The sequence below is a fragment of the Ochotona curzoniae genome, unplaced genomic scaffold (assembly GCF_017591425.1).
Source record: "Ochotona curzoniae isolate NIBS_2020 unplaced genomic scaffold, NIBS_Ocur_1.0 contig_4792, whole genome shotgun sequence".
Lineage (NCBI taxonomy): Eukaryota > Metazoa > Chordata > Mammalia > Lagomorpha > Ochotonidae > Ochotona > Ochotona curzoniae.
In genome coordinates this window covers 5,856,906-5,877,236 of record NW_024466389.1, presented here as the reverse complement: position 1 = coordinate 5,877,236, position 20,331 = coordinate 5,856,906, and the positions used below count along the sequence as shown (strand labels likewise).

Below are 20,331 nucleotides of genomic sequence, written 5' to 3'. Positions count from 1 at the left end.
ACCCGGCGCCTCTTTTGGGTCTCCCACGCGGGTACAGGGTCCCAAGGCCTTGGGCCGTCCTTTCCGAGGCCACAGTTAGGGAGCTGGATGGGAAGAGGGGCCACCAGGATTAGAACCGGCGCCCATATGGGATCCTGGTGCGTGCAAGGTGAAGAATTTAGCCACTAAGCTACCATGCTGGGCCCGAGAGGGGCTTGTTTAACGTCCCACAGCAGCGGGTGGTAGGGATGGGGCTCCAACCTTGGGCAGGTGAAGGCCATGTGAGAGGGAGGCAGGAAGAAAGGAAATGAGAAGGGAGTCATTCCTCTGATGCCTGTATCCACCAGAGCTGGGCCATCTGAGGCCAGGAGCCTGGAACTCCATCCAGGTCTCCCTCGTGGGTGGGAGGGGCCCAGCGCTGAACCGTCCTCTGCTGTTTTCTCAGCTGCATTAGCAGGAAGCTGGATGGGGGGCAGAGCAGCTGAGACTTGAACTCAGGACTCCAGTATGGAATGTGGGTGCCCCAGGCAGTATCTTCTTTTTAATATTGTTTACATAGTTGAGAGGAATGCACACCATGTGGGGAGGGTGGGGAGGGTCGAGGTAAGTAGTAGGAGGAGGATGGTGGGTGGGACACATATTTACATTTTTTTCCCTTTTCTTTTGTATCTGTGTGGGGAGGAGAGAGGGTCACTCCTTGTCAAGCTATCTTAACGTCCTGGAATGGGGGACAATCACTTGATGGCACCTTAGAGACCCCCATGTGGGGAAGAGCGTTCCGAGGTGTTACTTGAGTGGCTTAGATAGTTCTGAGAAGTTGTTGGTGTCACTGCTCTGGAGTTGAGCAAACCTCTCCAAGGTCTATTGGCCGACCAAGTCCACCTTAGTGCATCCCCAGAGCCTGATATTTGCCGCAGAGCTTGGCCAGGAGAGTGGTCCAACCTGCTGTGCTTTCCATCCTCTGAAATGAGCTGGCCATCACGAACCCCATGTGCATCTGGACATGCTGTCAACCACTCAGGCATCGGAAACCGAGGAGGCTCCGTTCTGATACATGCTCTGCAGGGTTGGACCACACATCCTGTGATTTTCCCTGTGGTTGGGGTTTGAATTCAACAATCTAGTGGGGGAGTTCTCCAAGAAACCTCAGCTGGGGTGACCTCAGACTTGTGTGTGCCAGCCGATGCAGGGTTTGTCGCCTGCACCAGCCAGTGCACATGTCTGCAGAAGCAGCTTCCCATGAAGTGGCTGCTTACCCACGATTCTGCAGTGTCTGCACCAGGACTGTTTCCCACGTACTTGGGGTGTCTTCCAGATGTGTTCATTGGAAGCTGGATCAGAAGCGGAGCGGGCTGGGACTTGAACTGGCTCTGCTACGGATACAGCGCTACAGGCAGTGGCTTCATCCACTGTGCCACAATGTCAGCCCTGATGATGCTCACTTACATTGTTTGGATTTTTATTTTGTATTTACTTGAAAGATACAGTTACACAAGGAGAGAGGGTGAGAGGAGAAACAGAGAGATCTTTCATCTGCTGGCTCACTCCCCAAAAGGCTACAATGGACATGGCTGGGCCAGACTGAAGCCAGGAGCCTGGAGCTTCATCTGGGGCTCTCACATGTGTGCAGAGGCCTGAGGACTTGGGCCATTTTCCACTGCTTCCTTAGGCAGTAAGCAGGGAACTGGATCAGAGGTGGAGCAGCCAGGACTCAAACCAACACCGCAGGAGGGGGCTCTACCCACAATGCCACAATGCCCTTGGAGCCTCACTTTTGACTCTGACTTCAAATCTGGAGGTCCCCAAGACCATTTCAAATTGAAATACCCCAGAATCCTTGGACAACGCAAGGCCAAGCTTCTGGGTATCATCTCCCTGGGGAAGTGGGTTTTCCCACTACCTTCTCCTGGCTACCAGGTGCGACCACACGTGGGGCAGGCTACCAACCAGGGCAGAGGCTTCAGTAGCTGTCACTTGGGTGCTGCCCATGGTCTCCACTTGATTGACCTGTGCTGGGTCCCCTGCGGGAGTCAGGTTGAACCTTGAGCATCCATCTCCGGTGTGGGCTGCCCACATGGGTCCCTCCTGGCAGCTTCAGCCCAAGCCGACAGGAGAAATGATCCCGAGACAGGAAGCTGCCATCATCCTGCTCCTTCATGTGTCAGATGGCTCACCCTCGGGAATGGCTTTAATTCCAGCTCTCTTTGCTCTTCACTGTTACGGAGAAATAAGTTCATACTGCAAGGTTGCACTTCTGGTGACTCAGTTACCTGACTGGTGTGAAAACTTCAAGAAAAATGCTGGTGTGCTTGGATGGCAAATACACACACACACACACACACAAACCTAACACCACCACAACTCACGCCTTTTCCTGGAGTGTGTGGCGAGGGGCGGGGCAGCAGACCCTCCCACTGTCACTGACTGGCAAGTCCTGACCCAGGAGCAGGTGGGCTCTGGGCACTGAGGGTGAGGTTCCTGTCCTCCTTGAACCTGTGGTTTACATGGGGCAGAGGCAAACTCCCAAATCCTGCGAGCACTTAGACACCCCGATTCCCCACGGTGGCAGAGGCTGGAGCCTGGAAGGTGGGAGCCATCTGTCTCCTCTCTCTCCCTCCCTCCCCTTGTCCTTCCAGAAGCATCATCCTGGTCAACAGACGAGGTCGAGTGCTTCTCTGATTACATGACCCTGTGGATCCCCAGACTCCGCCTGGTGGGGCTGAAGTGGTGGCTGGGCCAAGTGCTGCATGTGCCAGGTAAGGGACACCGTGGGCTGTGGGAGGGGCCCCTACCATGTGCCAGGTAAGGGTCACATGGGCTGAGGGAGGGGCCCCACAAACTCACCGTGGGCCTCTGTGGCCCAGCTTCCCGCCTGGGGTTTTCTCTCCCACTTGGCGTTGTTCCATCCTGTCACTCAAAGCTGTGCTCCCTGGGGCCTGCCTGATTGTCTCTGAAGTCCTCCATCTCTCGCCTCGGCCCCAGCCCCAGTCACAGTCCCAGCCATCATGGCTACAGCTCACAAATGAGGCTCTGCGCAGGCGCGGCCCGCATGCCCTTTGTCTGGAGCCAGGTCCTCGAGCTATCCTGCTGTCAGGAGGCTCTCGGCGACCATGGCAGGAGTGCCCACTGGAGCTACATCGCCCTGCAAAAGGAGGGGACTGGAGGCCTCCAGGTCCCTGGGTAGCCACTGCCCACCTGTGTGAATTCCTGCACATTGTGGGTATTTTAAACAATATTTACTATTTCATTTATTTGAAAGATGGAGAGAGGGAAGGAAAGAGAGAGAGAGAGAGAGAGAGAGAGAGAGCAAGCTCCCCCTTCTGCTGGTTTACTTCCCCAATGTCCAAAGCAATAGGAGCTGGACAAGGCCCAAGCTAGCAGCGGCCAGGAACTCAGGCTGGGTCCCCCACAGCCTGCTATCAGGGACCCCGGTACCTGAGTCATCGCCTCCTGTCCCCCAACGTGCACTCTGGTAGGAAGCTGGAATAGAAAGCAGTCGGGAATTGAGCCCAGCCTCTCCAGTATGGGACCTGGGCAGCTCTGGGCAGTGTCCTGTGCGCTGCAGCCCACCACAGCACCCTCCGAGGGCCCGTGCAGCCTCAACATGCCCAGGGAGGCTCGGCCGCCCAGCGCCCACTGGTTCGGGACATCTCTGGAGGCAGCATTTGTGTGTGAAAAGGCCACTTTTCCAGCAGAAATGCTGTGGCCACATTAAGCTGTCGCCTGCTCTTCGGAGAGCCATTATTAATGGAAAACAATAGATTAATAGTTTTAAAACGCTTGTTCAATAAGTAATTTTTATGGCTCTGGATAGAGGCCATTAAACATTTTCTGTGTGTTATTATAAAGAAGTTTTAAGCGTAAAATCATAAAGTCAATAATCAGAGAATTAGTCACAGCGGCCAGCCACAGCCCATTAGTTCCCGGCGCTGTCAGACACCTGTGGCTTTTGAGGGAATGTTTTCATTTCGTGCTGTAGCGCCAGGTGGGGCTGGAGAAATGACGGTGCCTGCTGCCTTCCATAAACTTGAGGGGACAGCGAGCAGGTGTGAGCAGCGGGATGCCAGGCAAATATTTACAAAGTGCAAACGTGAGTGCAAAACCTAAGCGACCCGGGTCAATTTGCACATCTCGCTCCAGACACCTTATTTCCCCAGCGATCTGCCTCTGCCCGAGGCACGGCCTTGATCTCTTGCTAAAGATAGCTGGGAAAGCTGTGAGCTGTTGAGAGGGGAGCCTGTCGCCAGAGAATCCACCACGCCGGCCGGGTTGGAAACTGCCTGCTCATCTCCCATCAAGCACACACTTTGAAAATGAAGCTGGGAGCTTTTAAAAATGATTTAAAAAAACTTTGAAAATGAAGCTGGGAGCTTTTAAAAATGATTTAAAAAAACAAACCTCGACGGGTGATGCAAGATAATCATGGAAAGTAAAAGAAACTGAAGGCAGGTAGTATAAGGTGCCCAGTGCGTCCTCACTCGGTGATGCATTTCTGTTGATGCCTGACCCACCCTTTCTACCAAGACCGGCTGGGCATCCCCCCCCTGTGAGACCAGCTCCAGGCACTGCACAGGCAACCATGTCCCAGACCGCCCATTTCCCAGGGCCCTGTGGAGCTGACACGAGTGCAAGGTGGCAAGCAAACATTATCAGAAATAAGCAAGTGGTCTGATGGCAGGTTGGAAGGAAATGAGCACTGTACCAGGAGAACTGGCCAAGAAAGCAGGGGCAGGGTGGGCCCTGATGGGGGCAGTGAGCCGGACAGGCGTGTAGGAGAGAGATCCAGACCCAGGGCACATCCCGTTCATCCTGAGCGTGCCTGGGAGATGGGTGAAACAGGACAGCCAGGGGAGGGGCTGTGAAGGGCTTGGGAGGCGCCCCAGCAGAGGAGGGACCTGCATCTGACTTGGCTCTCCGCAGGACCCCACTGGCGGTGTGGGTGGCAGATAGCAGCCCGAGGGAGGCATCCAGAACTGACACAGGAGGGAGCTGCAGGAACCCGGACCAGAGCGGGGAGACCAGACCAGGCTGGTTTAATGGGATTTGCCACCACTCCTGCTACTCGGTGGCTTAACCTCCCAGTCTCTGACTTGTGGCCCAGAAAACAGCCAATGGAAAATTCTAGAAAACAGTTCATAGTTTTTTTTTTTTCCCTAAGTTTTTTTTTTTTTCAAGTGGAAAATCAGATTTACAGAGAGAAGGATAGAGAGAAAGATCTTCCATCTGCTGATTCACTCCCCAAATGGCTGCAGTGGCTAGTGTTGAGCTGGTGTAAAGCCAGGAGCTGGGAGCCTCTTCCAGGTCTCCCATGGGAGTGCAGGGTCCCAAGGCCTTGGGCTGTTCTCCACTGCTTTTCCAGGCCACAAGCAGAGAGCTAGAAGGGAAGTGGGGCAGCCGGTATATGAACTGGCACCTGTATGGGAATCTCAGTGCATGTAAGGCGAGGATTTTAGCCACTAGGCTACCGTGCTGGGCCCTAGTTATTAGATTTTAAGTAGTTTTCATCACAGCACACTGTAATCCTTGTTCCAGTTTGTATTAGTTAGCAGGTGCATCTTGGAGTGGACCCCCGAGGCTGAGGAGCCTGCTGTGGCTGGCAGGTACATCCACTGGGCCTTTCTGTGGGTGTGATCCCTCCCAGATCTTCCCCTGTCCTTTTCTCTCTCGGGCACCCCCAGCTGAGGAGCATCCTGGCTGGGCCGCGTTCCTGTTGGTGTCCAGCAAGTGCTTGCAGTTTCTGACGTACCCAGCAGTGTCTCCTGCAGGCTTGAGCCATGATGCTGCCACTTTCTCATTGCAGGGACCTGGAGGGAGCCCAGCCACCTGGATTCTTCACTTGCCAAATGTGGCTACTCCCTGCATCCCACTCCCGATGGGGACTTCATTTTTCGGGTCCAATACTCGGCCTGCTTTGTGCAGAAGGAGGTAGGCATGTAAAAAAAATATATATATATATTTTTTTCTCATTTAAAAGATACAGACTACAGTTATTCGTTGATCCGCTCCACAAATGCCCGAAACAGCAATCTCAGCTGGGCCAGGCCAAAGCCAGGAGCCAGCAAGTCAGTCTGGGTCTCCCCCGTGGGCAGCGGGGCCCCCATCTGCTGCCGCTCATCCAAGGTGGACGTCAGAGGAAATTGGAATGGGAAGCAGAGCTGGGTCTTGAACTGAAGCAACCCACCTCGTGAATTTACTGCCAGGGCGTGTGCCACGTGGATCATTTCTTTTTAAGGTTGATTTATTTGTATTAGAAAGGCAGATCCACAGAGAGAAGGAGAGACAGAAAGATCTTCCATTCACTCAAGCGGCCACAATGGCCAGAGCTGAGCTGATCTGAAGTCAGGAGCCGACAGCTTCCTTCAGGTCTCCCATGGGGTACAGGTTCCCAAGGCTTTGAGCCATCTTCCACTGCTTTTCCAGGCCATGAGCAGGGAGTTGGATTGGAAGTAGAGCAGCTGGGACACAAACCCGTACTCATACAGGATGCCCGTGTTTGCCAGTGGGGGATTAGCCAAGTGCATCATCACACTGGGCCCCTCCGTGGCCTATTTCTCATGGAGAACCTCCCCACCACCTGCAAATCCAGGAGCTCCAAAATTGGTCACATGCCTTTACCTCGGACTCTCATTCTCAGCTGCCTTGGCTGTAAAATGGATGCAAGAAAGGCAGTGTTGAGACTCTGTGAGGGTTGAAGGGCACACAGGCTCTGAGTTCATGTCTGCCAGCTGTCAAAGCGGAGCTCAATGACAGCAGGGTCCGGAGGACTGCCCCGTGGGGGCTGGGGGGCCAGAGCCCGGGCTTAGGGCCGGACCTGGGTACTGGCTCCCTGCTGCTCTTGGCCTGGCCTGCCACCCCTTCACTCTGACACGTGCCAGCTTGCGGGCAGTTGGCGTTAATCAGATTCGCTGCCAGTCGCGCTGACCTGTAATTGCGGCCTATTAACTATGTTTTCCTCATTCATCCGGACGCACGCCTCTCACCCCGCCTCCAGACGGCAAATTACAGGTTGGAAATCAGGATATTTCAGAAAGGGGTGAAGAGGTTGGAGCACAGCGGTCGCTACGTGATGCAGTGTCCTCGCATCCGGCAGAGGCTCGGCTGGCAGAGCATTCGCTGCAGCCCCATGTTCATGCAGGTACTGGGCTCCCAGGGTCTGGGAGGCGGCTGCGGGGGTGGGGGCACGGCTCTGGGCTTCCCTGGCAAGGTCTGGGCAGGCAGCCGAGGTTCCCGGCCTCTGTGCGTGGCCGGTGGAGAAGCAGCAGCTGGAAGGTGTCATGGCACCCTTCCCTGCCAGGCTTTGTGTGAGGATGGGTTAGGGGTCTCTGAAGTGCTGGCTTCATTCCCTGTGTGGGGGCCACCTGTCTTGTTATCATGAATTGCTCAAGTCTTCATTTATTCAGCTAAAAAGGAAAGCAGTTCACCGAGTCTCTGGAGAAACAGAATTGAGAGATATTTGTTTTTCTCTGTCTCCCTACTTCTTTTGTAGATAAACATTTGCTGTAGATAAACATTTGAATAGACAATTAAGAGGAGCAGGCGTGCACTGCACCCCTCCCCACTGAGGGGGTCTGGGATCGAATCCTGCCTGTGGCTCCTGAGTCCGGCTTCCTGCTAGGGCAAGCCCTGGGGGGGCAGCGGCGGCGGTGCCTGTTGGCAGTCTGGAAGACCGACACCCCCAGCCTGACCCTGGCTGTTGCAGGCATTTGTGCACTGAAGCAATAAATGGGGGCTCTCTTTCAAATAATAATAATAAAGATGCTTATTGTGATGCAAAGACAACTTTTATGAGTTCTTACAAAGGATATATCTGTTTTTATTGGAAAGGTAGATTTACAGAGAGGAAAGACAGAGGAAAGATTTTTCTGGTTCATTCTCCAAATGATCTTAATATCGGGAGCTGATCTAATCTGAAGCCAAGAGCTTCCTCTGGGTCTCTTCTGCAGGTGCAAGGCCCAAGCACTGAGCTGTCCTCCACTGCTTTCCCAGGCCACAAGCAGGGAGCTGGATGGGAAGCAGAGCAGCTGGGACACGAACTGGCGCCCACATGGGACACTGGCTTGCCAACTTCATGCAGACCCCCCAAAATTTTGTGGGCCTAGCTTGATGGTTCAATTTGCTAATCCTCACTTCTGAGCACTGCTGGGATCCCATATGGGCACCAGTTTGTGTCCTGGCTGCTCCACTTCCCATCTCAGACCCTGCTTGTGACCTGAGAAAGCAGAGGAGGATGGCCCAAAGCCTTGGGACCCTGCTCCTGCATGGGAAAACCAGATGAGGCTCCTGGTTCCTGGCTTCGGATCAGCTCAGCTCTGGCCATTGTGGCCATTTGAGGAGCAAACAAATGGATGGATGATCTTTCTTTCTGTCTCTTCTTCTCTCTGTGGATCTGCTTTTCCAATAAAAAAAAAAACTGGAATGATTTTACACAATATACATCTTCCAAGAGCTTTGTGGAAATGCCTCATGTGTCTAGCCTGCTCTGTAGCAGGCTTTGTTCTAATTCACTTCACCTCCACAGTGGTCATGTGCAGCAGGGGCCCTCACTGTCCACATCCCAAGGATGGGAGAACTAGACAGAGATTGGGAGGTGGTCCGTGGTGCCACAGCTGGTGAGGGCAGAGCCGAGTTTACACCAGCTGGTGGCTGGGGCCACGTGAGCCTCACCCTGGCTCCTGAGGACGGACGGCCACCACTCAGCCTCCTGCCTGACTGCCTGGACTTCTACCTTTTGAGGAATAGCTGGGAATGTGTAATTGGATGTGAAACAGAGAAAAAAGTCGGGCTTTACTTTTATAAACATGTATGGCCTGAGAAAATGCTGCGTTTGCCTAGCAGGATGAGAAGGGAGGAGGAGGAGGGGAGAAGTGAGGGGAGGAACGTGGTGATGGCCAGAATTCATTCTGCAGGTGCATCTGCCACGAGGGGTTTCGGGAAAGCCCATGAGTTTGCAATGTAGCTCCAGATAACTTCCAGGAAAAAAAAAAAAGCTTGTGAAGTTTCTGATTTTCTGCTGCAACTTTATCTTTCAGTTTGTTTCCCCATGAAGTTTCTAAAGCCTTGTGGCAGGCGCTAAAAGCCACAAATCTGAGTCAGACAGAGACCCTGGTCCCAGGAGCTTGTCATGCTGTCCTCATGTGGCCTGGGTTTTTAATCCCTTGTAGCCAGCATTTGGTTTCGTGTTTCTATTCTGTTGCTTTTAAAGAGTGTGTGTGAGAGACACACACACACAGAAACCTTCTGTCTGTTGGTTCACTTTTCAGATGAGCCACGGCAGCCAGGGCTGAGCGAAGGAGCTCAGAAGTACTTCCAGGTCTCCCTTATGAGCGCAGGGGCCCAAGCACCTCAGCCATCTTCTGCTGCTTTCCCAAGCACATTCGCAGAGAGCTGGGCTGGAAACAGAGCAGTCAGAACTTGAACTGGTGCTCCCAGGAGATGCTGGTGCTGCAAACAGCAGCTTAAGGCACTGCACTGGAATGCTGGTACCCGGCCTGGGTTTTGGAGCGAAATCTGTGGTTGGGATCCAGGCTCTGCAGCTCTGCCTCCCTGCCTCTCTACCTTCTGCGATTCGGCCTTCAGGAACAGAGGCTGAGGGGCCTGGTCTTTCTCTGTCCACTTGCCCGTGGGCCCTCCAGGACCTGCCATTTCTCCTTTGCACTGGGCCTGTAATTCTGGGAGCAGCCGCCAGGGGGACAAATCTTGCTGGTGTCATGAGACACTGGATGCAATTGCTGAGAGAGGCAGGACCCTGGAGCTCTCTCTGTCTCTTTCTGTAGATGAAAGAGGGATTGTGCCGGACTGTGTGGGGGACGGAGTCACGAGGGCGCAGCACATAAGCAACAGAAAGTGGGCCGTGATTGCCCCAGCCCCCTAGCCCCTGCCGCCCTCTTCCCGCCCCCCCCCATCTGAGAACCTCATCGAATTGACTGATTCATTCCTGGTGACTTCTGCAGCCGCCGCTTCCGTGGCTGCACCTTGAACTTGGATTAAGTTTTAATTAAAGCAGTTTCACTGGCCTTGCCCTTGGCTAAATGCAGCTGTGGGCACAGGGCACATAGATATTTAATACTCTGCCTACCCCCCGCTGATGGCGCAAGGTGCCCAAGGGGGTACCCGAGCTGTACCCTGCTCCAGCGATCCGCCAGCTCGCTTAAGTGTGCCCACAGGCCCCGAGCGGGAGGCCGAGCAATAACTATTCATTGCCCTGGGTTAAGTGTGCCCAGGGGCACCCGTAAACTCAACTCAGTGATTAGCGATGGCTCCCAGTGAAGACTGCCCCAGGTCCTGGGCCATGTCCGCAGGCCCTAAATATAGCCTACTGCAGGCAACTTCAAGGGTAACATGTGCTCCGGCTGCAAATTGGTCACCTCGCCCCTTCCTTCTCGCTGGGGGGACAGTCACCCACCTTTCTAAAGCCCATCTTCCTAGTGCCCCATTGCCTTCGTCCAGGGGCATTGGGGATAGTGGGCAGTTCTGGCCGTGGTAGGGGTATGCTGAGTTATATATGGCCTCTTGCCGGCTGCAGGCATCTTCCTGAATCTTCCTCAAGTCTTCCCGTTTTTCCCAGAGTCAAGGTCATGGCCGGGCCCACAGAAAGAGCTCGCTGTGGGCTGTCCCGATCCTGCTGCTGTCTGGGGCCTGGAACAGGCAGTAGAGCTGGGACAGCTGAGAGGCCCGGGAGGTGTGGGGGACCCACTGCTGCTCTTTCCTGCTGGAGGAAGGGAGGGGACAGGTGGCCCTGGCAGGGGAGTTGTCAGTCCCTTCTGGCCTCAATTATGGAGGGTGGGGCTCAGATGACCTTGGAGGGCCCCATGGGTCTGTGACTGCCTAAGTGTCCAGTACAGGCCAAGGCATTGTGGTAACTAACAGCAGGTGGAGAGCGGGGTTCCGGGAACCCTCTGGCCTCTCCACTGTGGGGTCAGTTCCCTTAGTTGGGGCGCTATGGGCTGCCCTGTTTGCTAGGAGACTGGCCTGTCCTGTTTGGGTCCTGAAAAGCCCGCAGTAGAGAGACCTCCCACACCTGACAGGCACTACCCTGGCACCCGCATGGAAGCTCTCTCCCTCTGCCCTCACCTGTTGGACCCAGGAAAGGAAGGGAAGCAGGGTGAGAAAGAGAAGAGAGAAAGAGATAAGCAGCTGGGAGGCCTGGGAAACCACGCCGATGTTGAGCAGGTTTAGAACAGTGTTTGCGCCGCACGCACCCCCACCCTTGGCCTTGCCAGCTGTGCCCGGGACCCCAGCTGCCCCCTTGGCCAGGCCCGGGGCGGCAGCTGAGGCTGCGACATTTCCCTGGCTCTGTTGACACTCAAGTCCCAGAACATAAATGATTTTCTCGTCTTAATGAGCAAACAAGCCAGCAGCCGGGCTCTCTCGCCGGCCTCCTGCTGGCGTGATTACCAGCAGCTCACCTTGTCTCACCATGGCCAGGAAATGACGCCTTGTGTTTGTCCTACAGGTCTCCCGGCCTCTGCCCTTCGGGAGCGATGGTGGACGGGTAGGTAGCACTGGGATCACTTTCTGGAAGGTTCTGCCAGGCATGGGGCCACAGGGGGTAGTCCCAGGCAGGTGTGTGTGGATGGCACCAGCTTTCGGAAATTTGGACATCCTGGCAGGAGGCCAAGGTCATCCGGCAGACATCCTGGGACGCCGCCAAGGTTTGTTCCTATACCGAGTTTCTCTCTGTTGAGGCCTGGGGACCGGGAGCTGAGCCCTATACAGGCTCTCTGGGCCCACGTCGCATGGCTGTTTCCCTGGATTTGCTTTCTGCTGGTTCGGTGTGCTTTCCGTAACCTTCTAGAAGGAGCCACCCCTTTCCTCCATTTCATATCCCCTTGAGGCTGGAATCTGTGTGTGACCTTGAGCTTGCCCAAGGCCCAAGTTCTTCCTGCCAGTCCTCCTAGGCTGGAGCCTGGGGACCCCCCTGCCGTGCCCTGCTCCCAACATCAGGCACCCCCTTTTCACAAGGCCCTGGATGTAAAGTCCACTTGAATGTGACAACAGGATCCTAAGACAGGACCTCTGGACTGAGTGGTTGACATTTCTGCTGGGTCACAGCGCCTTTGCTTCTTCTTGCTTTGTAACTAGTTATTTCTTGGAATGCCAAATGGCTGCCACTCTCAGGGTTGAGCCAGGCTGGTGGCAGGAGCCAGGAACTCTATCAGGGTCTCCTACAGGGCACATAAGCAGGGAGCTGGACAGGACTCCAATGGCTCTGCAAGAAAGGATGTCTGCATTGCAAGCAGTGGCTTAACATGCTGCTCCACAGCGCCAGCCCCAACTCCATTTCTTTAACCGCACTGTATATGCCAGGCACCTGGCAAAGGACCTGCCCCGCACGGTGCAAGGACACCCAGGTCTACTCTGTCTCCCGCTATCGTAGCCTGGCACACTGTGCCTACCCCAGCCTATCCTCCCAGGGTCCTGTCACTGTCCTGATGTCCCCTCCAGTGTCCCCTGTGTCTCCTTGGCTGACCAACTGGTGCCTGTATCTTGCTTCTTCAGATGCCCTGGCTGTTGTCCCTTCGAGGGGAGCTGGTGACCTCCCTGGAGGACGCTGCCCTGATGGGATTGTCCGTGGACATCAATGCCACCACGGTTACCGTGCAAAGCCTGCGACAAGACCTTCTTCAGAGGCGAGAGGTCAGCAGTGGGCAGCGAGCCCCTCCAGGCTGGGGTTTCCTCCAGGCACTGCGTGCGCAGGAGTAGTTTACCTTAGCACCCCGCAAGCGCCAACTCCCGTGTCCACCTGTGAGACTGGCCAGATTTAGGCAGGCGGCTTTGAAAATTGGACCCCATTAGTGTAAAATGCTCTGCTCGGCAGACGAGGGGCCCTGCAATCATGCACTCAGCACGTCCTGATGGTGGTGGCAGGAACGTAATTACCGTCTCTTTAAATAGCCCCAAGTTGCCGGGTAAGAGAAGACGCCTCACATGACATTTGCTCCGAGCTGGCTTCCTTCTAAAAATATCCCTGCTAAATAATATTTCCTGGTTGCGTTGAGGCGATGGTCCCCAGCCAGGGCTTGGGGCTGAGTCCAGAGACAAGTTTGGGGGGGTGGGCGGGGAGGGCTGCAGAGGGGTGCAACCAGAAGGCCACAGTGGGGGGCGGGGGACCCTTCTCGCTCACCAGGTGCTGAACACTTCAGTAGAGCTGCTGCCCCTCTGGCTGCTGGGCGGCCCCTACGCCTACTCGCTGGAAGCTGCCTGCCCACTGGGTAAGACCCAGGGGTGCCTTGATGCCTCGGAGCCCTCTGCACCTCATTTTCCTCACCCCGCTTCCCCAACCTCATCTCAGCTTGGAAAAGCTTGGGAGGAAGGGAGCGTGCTCTTGCTGTGAGAGTATGGGCCTGCAAAGCTGGGACTGAGTAACTCGTAGGGGGTCCTGAGATGGGCCCCAAAGACAGGAGACCCCTCATCCCCTACCGACAGTCCGTCATGGCCCTGCTGACCTGTGTGAAACTGCCCAGGCTCGGCCCCCGGGGACATGGTTGCCACGTGCGTTAGGTAACACCAAGAAGTCCCAGAATTGGACAACTACTTCCTCCCTGCAGGAAATTTAAGTTCTAAAGAACTTGGTATGCAAAATAAGGTGGATTAAAGGCTACATCCTGTGTGGGGAGAGCAGGGTGACTGAGAAGACGTGTGTGTGTGTGTGTGTGTGTGTGTGCGCGTGTGTGCGTGTTTCATCACAGTCTGAGCTTCAGGAGGAGGGCCCATGGGGAGTTTCTGGCCTCACTTTGGGGCCAGACCTTGCCAAGCCTGAAAAACTCTTGCTGTCTGTTCTCATGTTTGCAATCCCTTTATTGGGAGACGAACGGTTTCATTTAGCGACTGGAGAGCTGGCTTAACACACCTCCGGAGAGCTGACACCATGAAATTCTTGCTAAAGTGTAAGCAACTGCTGGGAGCCGCAGCTCAGGAGCAGCGAGAGGCCCTGGGGCCGAGGCAACCTTGGCAGGGACTGCCTGCTCCTGGTGGCTGTGTGCTTGGGGGCCTCTGCCAGTGCCAGGAGCACCCCCTCCCGCTGGTGCCCGGTGGCCTTTTCCTCTTCTCTTTTCCGTCATTTTCCCCCAGGGCAGCGATGCCGGGACATGCAGTCATCCTGTGTCGCTGCCTTGGCAGCAGGCGGCTCCGCACCAGCCAGAGACGAAGCCCACAGTGCATCACGTCCTTCTCATTCCAGGGTGGTCACCGTCTGCCTCAGAGGTCTTGATCCATGTCCCCAAGCAGAGGCTGGGTCTGGTCAAAAGGGGTTCCCGCATCAAAGGATCTCTGGGCCTACGATTCCTCCGGGTCCACCAGTCGGACACCTACACGGTCACTGAAAACAGGGACTTTGTGGTGGTTGGCATCCCCGCGGCTGGGCTGCTCCGCGGCCAGGTCAGTGTCCTGGTGGCGTTACTGTCCTGTCCTTCCCAGAGGCCACTTCTCCTCTGGGCAGTCAGACCTTGGGTGCAGCACAGAATGGGCCTGGCTACTTCTGCTCCCGAGGACAGCCCCTGGGAGACCCCAGCATGCCACCCTCACCCTGCCAGTCCACCAGGCCCAATTTGGTCCTTGTTGTCCCACAGTACTGCCAGGTGGCCCAAGGAACCCCAGGGATGCAAGCTTCCTACAGGGTGGACTTGAGCCTGCAGTTCACAGAGATGGAGACCCCGGTCCTGTGGACACTGGAGAGCACCTTTCCATGCGTGGGTAAGGGAGGCACTGTGAGCGAGTGTCTGTGGCAGACAGACACGCCCAGCATCGTCCCTCTCTCTCTCGCCCTGGGCCGCTTTCTCCCAGGACAATGTTTTGCTCCTTGGATCGGGGGTCCCACCTACCCAACCAGACAAGGGAGGCATGGGGTTGAACAGGAATGGGAGACCAAGAGCCACACAGGGTTCCTTGGTGCTGAGGTCCCTGCTTCTGGAGTCTCAGTGCCAGGAGTGGAAAGGGGCTGGGGACGGGCAGGGGAGGGGTGGCGGCACGGACCGGGGTGGCAGGGAACGCAGTGAGGCAGGGAATGAACACTGATGTCCCAGCCATCTGTAGCAGTGAGTAATCTGGCAGAGTCTCGGTTTTTCCATCTGGAAAATGGGAACACCAGTTCCTTTGGGTTGGCTGAGAAGAGGGAGAGCATTGGTAGTTCCAAAGAACCTGCCCGTGTCCAGGCAAGCCCAGGTCCTCAGCTTATTCCAGAGAGCACTCAGGCTTTGGGGGCTAAGAGCACTCCACGATGCAACTTCCCTTCTTTTAAAATTGATGTGTGAGGGAAGGAAGGGGAGCATCTGCCAGGATACTTGACAAATGCCTGCCCTGCGGTGCCAGGGCCGGGCAAGGCTGCAGCCAGAGGCCCGGAACTTGCCCCAGGTCTCCCGTGCACTTCGTGAGCTGCCCCACCCCTCCCCGCTCCCTCCTGGAGTGCGTCTCCTCAGGGAGCTGAGTCAGGGGTCAGCTGGGACCCAGGCTAGGGCACCTGACGCTGGATGCGGGCATCCCAGGGGGTTCTGCACTGCTGAGGCGAATGCCCGCCCTGCGACTCACTTCTTAGCCCCCCTTCCCCTGCGGAGCCTCTTCTAAACGTGGTGTGTGTCCGCCAAGCCAGCGTGTGGGGATTTCATCTTGAAAGGGGCTTTTGGTGCCGGCGCGGCTACCAGCTGACCTGGCGTTCACACGTGTGAAACCACCACGAGCGAACCCTGTTGCAACAGAGCATAAGGAAACACACATAATCCACAAATGCTGCCGATCACTTTCATCTCTGACTTCCTCACTGTCCTCAATCGAAGACAGACGCGTAGGAGATTCGACTCAGATGTTACGAGCGGCAGGAATGCCTGGTTACCAGGATATGATGTTTCGGTGCTGCATAAAAACGTAATTATATTCAGAACTATATTTAAAGATTCAAAGGGGGGACGTGCCTACCACGTCTAGCCCCCCGATTCAGAACTGGAAACAAAGGAAAAGACGGAGTGGAGGAGGATCCACTAAAAATGGCATCGATTCCCCAAAGTTTTGTACGCATCTCGGCTGGTTTTTAGCAGCCTCCTGCAGCAACAATGTGGATGTTGGAATGGGAGAGAGTTAAGACTTTATCCCGCAAACTCACTAAGCATTTGCTGGGCGGGCGGCCCCCACTCGAGGCTCAGGAGGCTGTCCAAATGGACCCTGGGTGTCCAGCAGCGTCCAGTTGCAGGGGGAGATAAGAGAGGCCAGAGGCTCCTCATGCAGACTGGGGGTTCCGGGAGGGAGACAGACAGCCGCCGGGCCCTGTCTGGGGCTTTGAAGAGAGGGTACATTCTTGATAGGATGGTAATTAATGAGTCAAATGCAAAAATAGCAACGGCAATAAAAAATTTTTAGGAAATTTTTTTTTCTCTCTTTTGGCCTCCCTGGAAAGATTTACACAGGAAAAGAACTCTGGTAGTCCCTGTCTTGTGAATTTCATATCAGCCGCCAGAGCGAGTTCTCTCCCTCCCCGGCTCCCACCGCACCTAGCCAGTCTCTCCTGCGGCCTCTTGCTTTTTCTATTCTTATCATGGCTGCGCGTGCACGCTCCTGCTGCTTGCTCGCCTGTGCGGAGCCCTGGGATCCAAGACTGGGTCTTGTCTGGATTTTTCTTCTTCACCAGCCTCGTCTGCGGCCTGGCTTTTCCTCCACCCATCGGATGCACTGGCTGGATTGCAATTTTGTTAGGAAGTTTTCAAAGAATGTTCCAAAGAAGTCCTGGAGCTCATGGACCACATCGTGGCTGTTGCGGGCAGGGGAGTGTTCAGAACAGTGGGCAGGTGGAGTGTGCACCTTGTGAAACCCAGAAGCGGTGAGAGACTCGCTTGCACATTTCTATAGGAAGGCGGAGTTACAGCGAGAGAGGAGAGCGAGAAAGAGATGTTGCATGCGATAGTTCACTGCCCAGATGGCTGAAATGGCCAACGCTGGGCTGAGCTGGACTTTCATCCCTGTCTCCGCCTACCACCGGGTCATCTTCCACAGCTTTCCCAGTTGCGTTCACAGGGAGCTGGATTGGAAGTGGAGCAGCTTGGGATTTGAGCTCACGCGGGATGCTGGCAGGGGCTGTGCCTGCTGCACCCCAACGGTGGCCTCTGTTTTCATATTGCTTGAGAGAGGCAGCCATCATCTGCTAGTTTATTCTGTGGATGCCCGTAACAGTTGGGCCTGGAGCTAGGAACTCAATCCGGGTTTTCCGTGTGGGTCCCAGGGACTCAATGCCTTGGTTCACCCGCAGGAGGAGCTCTGGTGGGCACTTGCGGTTGGGGATTGTAGCAGGGGGTCAAGCACGGGTACTTGGAGCGTGCGATGCCGGTGCCCTCACAGACCCACCAGCCGAGGTCATGGCACACGAGGCCTCTACAGGTAGGCAGAAGGAAGCCCATGGCTCAGGTGTGCGGGGCTGATGGGTGTGGGGGTGGGAGCTCCTGAAACCCACAGCCCCCACACCCTCTGCTCGCTGGAGCCCAATCCCATCTCATAGTGTTCTGATCACCCATGAGAAGAAGGTTCTAGAAACACTTCCACCTTTGAACTCTTATCAATTAATTTACACATGTTGAGGAAACTCTGTGGGCCAAATCAGACACGTGTCAAGACCAAGGTCTGTGAGCCACGATTGGTTTTTATGTGCCTCTCTCCAAACCAGGGGGCACTCAGTGGCGTCTGGCATTTTTGGTCGTCATGACCCAGGAAGCTGACAGAGTTGGGGGGCTCTGGGGTGCTGCTGGCCTTCCAACAATGCACAGGACACCTCCCCAAACCCCACAGCAGAGCGGGTCGGGCCAGCGTGGGGCCTGGTCTCAGGTGGCTTCCAGGGAGCCCTGCCCAGTGCCATGAACTCCCTGGGGTCAGGTCTCTCCAAGCTCCCCCTTCTTATACCAGCAGAAACGGGAGTGTGCCGGTCCTGACGGCAGGGTATCCCGGCAATTTTACTTTTTCAGGAGGAAAGCCGATCACTGCCTCTTTTCTGGAAGGTTCAGGCATGGAGCTGCCGGCCCAAACAACCATACCGGGCACTGCCCCGTCCAGCCCATCCCCAGGGCTGGAGAGTCCTCTGGCAGGAGCGTTACCTGCCGCCTCTAGCCAGCTCGCAGTTGCAGGACCTGCTGCCCCGGAAGGACTTCCTCAGGGACCGGAAGAGCTATTGCCTGATGTGTCGGTTAAGGCAAGTCCCGGCTGTCCTCCGCCTACGGGTTTCTCCGAAGGGTTTGGTGCTCACAGGCCATGGTGAGGCCAGTTGGGCATGAGATTCTTCCAAAGAAAGTTGGCACCCTTGCTCCCTCTACCTGTCTTGGCTGCCCACAGGAGGCAACTGAGAGGTCCCACCCAGGTCTGTTCCACCCAGGGGACCCATGGTGCAAAGGCCAGCCCTGGGGAGCCAGCTGAGGTCTGGCAGGTTCCACGGGCTCTTTTCTGATGTAGCTGCTTTCTCTCCACAGCAAGGGTTTGGGCAGTTCCTACCAGCAGCCAGACCCACAGGAGGAATTGGGGCCTCCGCCGCCTCTCTCACCCCCGAGGCCATCGAGGATGAGCGTGGTCCCCAGGCTCCCTGGGGGGAAGCGGGATTACCCCGGCCTCCCCCACCTCCCACCACACTGTCCCCTGAGCCCCTAGCAGGTTCCACTCTTCCACCCTCAGGTTCCCCAGACACCACTGCTGTGGCTCTGCCTTTGTCCTCCGACGTCGTCCGTCCTCTTACAGCTCCATCAGAACTGCCCAAAGCGTTCCTGGGCTGGGGACCGTCGGTGGCCCGTACTGAAGCTCTAGGGACAGAGGGGCCCTGGAAGGACCCTGCCCAGTTCGCAGGAATTCCCCCGCTGCAGGGAGGATGGTCAGGGCAGGCGGTGGCTGCATCTGAGGAGCTCAGCCGCGAGGATCTGCAGTCGCTGGTGAAAGCCCCGGTGGCCAGCCTGGCAGAGGAGGTGCTGGTTCCCCATCACTCTCCTGTGGAGACCCCAAAAGCTCTCTCTCTCCCCAGTGTGGACCTAGCCTCCCCAGAACCACGTCAGGACATACCAGGGCTGGGACACACCAGCCTGCGAGGGCTGGAAGTCACAGATGTGACCCCAAGGATGAGGTGGACAGACCTCAGAGCTAAGCCAGGGACCTCATTGCCCCAGCCCACAGGGAAGCCCAAGGTGAGCCCAGCAGCACACTCAGAGGAGCCTCTGGCCTCCTCCAGGAAGCCCACAGCCTTAACCATGGGCAGGTCATCAAATAGAACGCAGGGTGTGAAGTCAGTCCCCAGGTGGCTGCGGGGCCAGGACGTGTGGGAGGCCGCACAAACATCCAGCTCTTCATTTTTGCAAGCCCTGAGCCCCTGGGCGCCTGCAGAAGCACCGGTGCCCAGCATGGCTGGGCCCAGAGATAGGCTCTCTACCGGCCGCAGGACCTTGGCTCCTCAGCAAACAGGGCCACCCACATGGGCATCTAGCTCTACAAGTGCTCTTGAAACTGGGCGTCCCACGGAGGGCCCCTGTGGGGAGGCTGGGGGTGAGTCCCAGGAGTGCCCACCATTCACGCCTTCCCCCTGCAGCCGAGGGTGCCCTGCTGGCTCCGAGGGTTCCAGTGATGCCCCGTGACCCAGCGGTCCACGGTGCCCAGCCCCAGAGCCCGGCTATGGTTGGACAAAGCAGCTTGAGCCAACCAGAGGAACCGCATTTACTGCTTTCCTGCCAAGACAGCACTCCCATCCCCGGCCCCTCCCCCAGGCCGCCCCATCCCTGGAACTGGGATTTGGAATGCGGCCAAGACAGGAGGCCTCTCCTGCCCGGCTTGTGGAATAAATAAATAAATAAATAATCAGGGTTGTCTTGGCTGATAAACGGCCCCCACCTCGAGGATGACGGCCCCTCAGCCCCCGCCCCGGCTGCCCCCGCCTTGCTCCTTCCCCAGGCAGATCCATCCCAGGCAAAGGCCTAATAGCCCCATTTAAGGCTTTTCCTTCTCACCACGGAATTGAGCCGCTTCTGCCATTACGAGGTTTTCAGCTTCTCTCTGAAATCAAATTACCGACTCCATTTAATTTTTTAAAAGCTTGGATGATTTCCCTTCTTGAATGGGAGCCGTGACTTCAAGGCCGGCCCTCCCCTCGCCCCATGCTGCCAGGCTGTCCCTGTGGGCAGCGGTCCCCTCCCTGGGCAAGCCTGACACCTAGAGGGAAGGCAGGCCCATGCCTCCCATGCTCCCTGGGCAGGCAGCCTGGCACTGGGCTTGCATCAGCTCCTACAGCCCACGTCCCTGGGGGTTTCAGAAACTGGGGGAAGGTTGGGTGGAGTCCAGCGCTGCTCCCCGAGTTACTTCCCACGGCATGTGTGCAGGGAGGCCCCCAGCCCTGGATAGATGTCTGTGGAGTACCTT

At 56.2% G+C, this 20,331-nt stretch overlaps 1 protein-coding gene across 1 annotated transcript in view; it reads left to right on the top strand.

Annotated features, from left to right (window-relative positions):
• Positions 1-20,331, top strand: part of CUNH1orf127 (chromosome unknown C1orf127 homolog) — a 48,282-nt gene that overhangs the window by 22,090 nt on the left and 5,861 nt on the right. Inside the window, exons 3-13 of the mRNA XM_040987597.1 lie at positions 2,616-2,735; positions 5,780-5,904; positions 6,971-7,114; positions 11,432-11,470; positions 12,478-12,615; positions 13,106-13,190; positions 14,159-14,355; positions 14,547-14,670; positions 17,946-18,136; positions 18,411-18,588; positions 18,673-18,893. Of these exons, the coding sequence (XP_040843531.1) occupies positions 2,616-2,735; positions 5,780-5,904; positions 6,971-7,114; positions 11,432-11,470; positions 12,478-12,615; positions 13,106-13,190; positions 14,159-14,355; positions 14,547-14,670; positions 17,946-18,136; positions 18,411-18,588; positions 18,673-18,893 (1,562 nt within the window). The remainder of the gene's footprint in view (positions 1-2,615; positions 2,736-5,779; positions 5,905-6,970; positions 7,115-11,431; positions 11,471-12,477; positions 12,616-13,105; positions 13,191-14,158; positions 14,356-14,546; positions 14,671-17,945; positions 18,137-18,410; positions 18,589-18,672; positions 18,894-20,331) is intronic.